The sequence below is a fragment of the Camelina sativa genome, chromosome 7 (assembly GCF_000633955.1).
Source record: "Camelina sativa cultivar DH55 chromosome 7, Cs, whole genome shotgun sequence".
Lineage (NCBI taxonomy): Eukaryota > Viridiplantae > Streptophyta > Magnoliopsida > Brassicales > Brassicaceae > Camelina > Camelina sativa.
Genome location: NC_025691.1, coordinates 11,156,994 through 11,161,913, shown reverse-complemented (window position 1 = coordinate 11,161,913; position 4,920 = coordinate 11,156,994). Strand labels below are relative to the sequence as shown.

At 49.2% G+C, this 4,920-nt stretch overlaps 1 protein-coding gene across 1 annotated transcript in view; it reads left to right on the top strand.

Moving 5' to 3' along the window:
• The window catches only part of LOC109125426 (RNA-directed DNA polymerase homolog), a gene marked incomplete at its 3' end in the record, with an annotated part of 3,724 nt that extends 582 nt beyond the window's left edge, over window positions 1-3,142 (top strand). The window contains exons 2-3 of the mRNA XM_019227046.1: window positions 610-696; window positions 2,747-3,142. Of these exons, the coding sequence (XP_019082591.1) occupies window positions 610-696; window positions 2,747-3,142 (483 nt within the window). The remainder of the gene's footprint in view (window positions 1-609; window positions 697-2,746) is intronic.

The window sequence follows — 4,920 nt, the reverse complement described above, 5'->3', positions numbered from 1 at the left end:
TGAGTGTTTATCAAATACTCATGCATCTCAATATGTGTTTGTGGTGCAGGTAAAGGCAAAGTGTGATCGTGGAATCAAAGGCGATGAAGAGGAGGATGTTCTAGGGACTCGATTGGATGTTGTCTGGCATTGCTAGGTTGCTAGAGTTGAGTCATTAGAAACATGACTAGGTTGCTGGTTTCATGTTTTCCTGTTGATTGAATATTTGATTATTGGTTATTTATATTTATTTATATTTATTGGATATTGGTTTTTGTTATTCCGCTGTTGATTGTGAATGTGGTTAGGTGGCTAGTGGGTATGAGACCACTAGTTGTAGTTTATATATTTATTATTTTTTCCTATTTATTTATTATTTAAAAAAAAAAAAAAGAGGTCGGTCCTTTCAGTTTGGTATCAGAGCCCTTACGGTTCTAGGTTTGGGTTCACTAGGTTTCTGTTGTGATGTTTGGGATTGCATGCTTGATTGATTATGTGAGTTAGTCAATTGTATGTGGCATGGAGTCCTAGAACATCCTCTTCTAGCCTACAGTGTGATTCCACGGTGAGTTTACTTTTCTGTGTTGTAGTAGAATTTGTTTGCTTAGTCTTTTATTCATGGTAGTGCAGATGGCTAGAGGTGGTGCTGTTACTGGTCGTGGTCGTGGACGCGGACGTGGTCGTGGACGCGGATGTGGTAGGGGTAGAGTCCCAGAGGTTAGCGAGACCGAGGACCAGAGTGTGACAACAGAGGGTGTCAGCGAGTCGCAGGGTGTCCAAGGGGATTCCGTGAGTGTGGTCGGAGGGGGCGGTGTTGATGCTCCAGTGGCCGGTGATGGTAGGGCCCCAGGTGTGGGTGTCCCAGTGGGTGGAGTCCCGGGTGTTGACCTTGCGGGTTTGCTGGCACAGTTGATTGAGCGGTTGCCGCCAGTGGCACCGGCTCAGGCTCAAGTAGTGCCACCAGTGGTGGCGGAGGAGCGGCAGCCAGTGGCTGCGGATGTGGGAGCGCATGGACGTTATTTGTCTATGCTCAGGGAGATGAAGGGTCTTTCCACTGAGAAGTTTTCGGGTGATACAAATCCTACTGTTGCGGATGCTTGGAGGGCGAGTGTGGAACGTAACTTCCATACTCTGAGATGTCCTGAGGAGTTTTGGGTGGGGTCCATCATTTGGTTGGTGATGCTCAGATGTGGTGGAGTTTTGTGGCAGCCAGGAGAGTTCATAGGGAGATATCTTGGGCTGACTTCGTCTTGGAGTTCAACCGCAAGTATTTCCCTAGAGAGGCACTGGATAGGTTGGAGGTGCAGTTCCTTCAGCTAGCTCAGGGAACTGGGTCAGTGTGGGAGCTTGACTTGGAGTTCAGTCGACTTCTGAGGTTCGGGGGTCGGGATATGGAGTCTGAGGAGGCTCAGATCCGAAGGTTCTTGAGGGCCCTACGTGATGATTTGAGGGTTTACTGTAGAGGGCCGAGTTATGCTTCGCGTGCAGAGTTGGTAGAGACTGCAGCTGGGTTTGAGGAGGATATCCGGGCACAGTCAGTGTCGGTCAGACCAGCAGTTCAGCCTAGTAGGGCTCAGCAGCAGGGTGGTTCTAGCAGGGGCGGTAGGCCTGCGCAGGGAACCAAGAGGAGGTGGGAGGCTACGCAGAGGCCGAGTGGTACGAGTTGCTTCGGGTGTGGAAGCAAGGATCACAAGGTTGCTAGCTGTCCCAAGAGGAGTGCCCCGACGGCAGTAGATCGTGTGTGCTATCATTGCAGGGAGCCAGGGCACATCAGGCCTTATTGTCCTAAGTTGCAGCCGGTTGCAGTGGCAGCGTTGCAGCAGGTGGAGCCTGGAGGGCAGCAGGTGGCACGGATTGAGCAGGCGGCACGAGTTTACACGACTACATAGACTGGTGGGACCAGTGCCGGGACGATCACAGGTATAATTTCTGGTACTGTAACTTTGTGAATTCTTAGTAAGTTCAGATTTTATGTTTTTCGGTGATAAAGTGTTAGTTTCTCAACACATGAGGTTTGTGTAGGGACCTTGTTGGTGGGTGGGTTTAAGTCCCACGTTATGTTTAATTCTGGAGCTTCTCATAACTTCATTACTCCGGAGTGTGCAGAGGGTGCGGGAATCAGAGGGGATCCCGGGGAGCGTACAGGAGTTGTCAGGGTTGCAGAAGGCAAGTTCTTGAGAGTTATCGGAAGAGCTAGGGGAGTTTATATTCAGATCACAGGAGAGTCATGGCCAGCGGATTTGCTTATCAGTCCAGTGGAGCTGTATGATGTTATTCTCGGGATGGATTGGATGCATCAGCATATGGTACATCTGGATTGCTATCAGGGTAGAGTGGAGTTTGAGCGTCCAGGAGGGAAGTTGGTTTTTCAGGGTATCAGACCGACTTCGGGGAGTCTCGTGATCTCGGCCATTCAGGCTGGTAAGATGATCGAGAAGGGCCGGGAGGCTTATTTGGATACCATTTCTATGCTAGAGTCAGTGGGGAAGTCTACGGTTAGCGGTATTCCGGTAGTGGAGGAGTTTGAGGATGTGTTTCAATCTTTGCAGGGATTACCACCATCTCGGTCGGATCCTTTTACTATTGAACTGGAACCGGGGACGATGCCGTTATCCAAGGCTCATTACAGGATGGCTCCAGTAGAGATGGCAGAGCTGAAGAAGCAACTAGAGGATTTGTTGAGTAAAGGATTCATCCGTCCTAGTGTATCACCGTTTGAGCGCCGATGTTGTTTGTCAAGAAGAAGGATGGGAGTTTCTGGTTGTGCATTGATTATCGGGGTTTGAACCGGGTTACTGTGAAGAACAAGTACCCTCTTCCCAGGATCGATGAGTTGTTGGATCAGTTGAGGGGTGCTACTTGGTTCTCTAAGGTAGATCTGGCGTCGGGTTATCATCAGATACCGATAGATGAGGCAGATGTGAGGAAGACTGCTTTCAGGACGAGGTATGGGCACTATGAGTTTGTGGTTATGCCTTTCGGGTTGACTAACGCGCCAGCAGCGTTTATGAGATTGATGAACAGTGTGTTTCAGGAGTTTCTGGATGTATCTGTCATCATTTTCATCGACGATATCCTGGTTTATTCTAAGAGTCCTGAGGAGCATGCAGTGCATTTGAGGGCAGTTATGGAGAAGCTGCGGGAGCAGAAGTTGTTTGCCAAGTTGAGCAAGTGTAGTTTTTGGCAGCGTGAGATGGGCTTTCTGGGTCACATTGTTTCTGCAGAGGGGGTTTCTGTAGATCCAGAGAAGATTCAGGCTATCAGAGATTGGCCTAGACCGCAGAATGCCACAGAGATCAGGAGTTTCCTTGGATTGGCAGGGTACTACAGGAGATTTGTGCAGGGGTTTGCAAGCAGAGCACGTCCTATGACTAAGTTGACAGGGAAGGATGTTCCTTTTGTTTGCTCAGAGGAGTGTGAGGACGGCTTTACAAGCCTGAAGGAGATGTTGACTACTGCGCCAGTTTTGGCTTTGCCTGAGTAGGTAGAACCCTATGTGGTTTATACAGATGCATCCAAAGTTGGTTTGGGGTGTGTTCTGATGCAGCATGAGAAGGTGATTGCCTACGCTTCGTGGCAGTTGCGGAAGCATGAAGGCAACTATCATACTCATGATTTGGAGATGGGTGCTGTAGTTTTTGCCCTGAAGGTTTAGAGATCTTATCTTTATGGTGCAAATGTGCAGGTGTTTACAGATCATAAGAGCCTGAAGTATATATTCACTCAGCCTGAGCTGAATTTGAGGCAGAGGTGGTGGATGGAGCTTGTGGCGGATTATGATTTGGAGATAGCCTACATCCTGGTAAGGCTAACTTGGTTGTAGATGCTCTGAGTCGGAAGAGGGTAGCTTCGGCTCAGGAGCAGGAGATGGGGTCTCTGGTAGGAGAGATCAGTGCTTTGAGCTTGTGTGCGGTTTCACAGGAACCGTTAGGTTTAGAAGCAGTTGATAGAGCTGATCTTTTGAGTAGGGTGCGGTTGGCTCAGGAGAAGGATTTGGGGCTGGTGAATGCCTCTAAGAATGTGGATTCAGAGTATCAGGTCTCAGGTAATGGTACTATCTTGTTGCACGGTCGGGTTTGCGTGCCCAAGGATGAGGATTTGAGATAGGAGATTCTGAGAGAGGCTCATGCGAGCAAGTTTTCTATTCATCCGGGAGCGACTAAGATGTACCGTGACCTCAAGAGGTACTATCACNTAAGTTGCAGCCGGTTGCAGTGGCAGCGTTGCAGCAGGTGCAGCCTGGAGGGCAGCAGGTGGCACGGATTGAGCAGGCGGCACGAGTTTACACGACTACATAGACTGGTGGGACCAGTGCCGGGACGATCACAGGTATAATTTCTGGTACTGTAACTTTGTGAATTCTTAGTAAGTTCAGATTTTATGTTTTTCGGTGATAAAGTGTTAGTTTCTCAACACATGAGGTTTGTGTAGGGACCTTGTTGGTGGGTGGGTTTAAGTCCCACGTTATGTTTAATTCTGGAGCTTCTCATAACTTCATTACTCCGGAGTGTGCAGAGGGTGCGGGAATCAGAGGGGATCCCGGGGAGCGTACAGGAGTTGTCAGGGTTGCAGAAGGCAAGTTCTTGAGAGTTATCGGAAGAGCTAGGGGAGTTTATATTCAGATCACAGGAGAGTCATGGCCAGCGGATTTGCTTATCAGTCCAGTGGAGCTGTATGATGTTATTCTCGGGATGGATTGGATGCATCAGCATATGGTACATCTGGATTGCTATCAGGGTAGAGTGGAGTTTGAGCGTCCAGGAGGGAAGTTGGTTTTTCAGGGTATCAGACCGACTTCGGGGAGTCTCGTGATCTCGGCCATTCAGGCTGGTAAGATGATCGAGAAGGGCCGGGAGGCTTATTTGGATACCATTTCTATGCTAGAGTCAGTGGGGAAGTCTACGGTTAGCGGTATTCCGGTAGTGGAGGAGTTTGAGGATG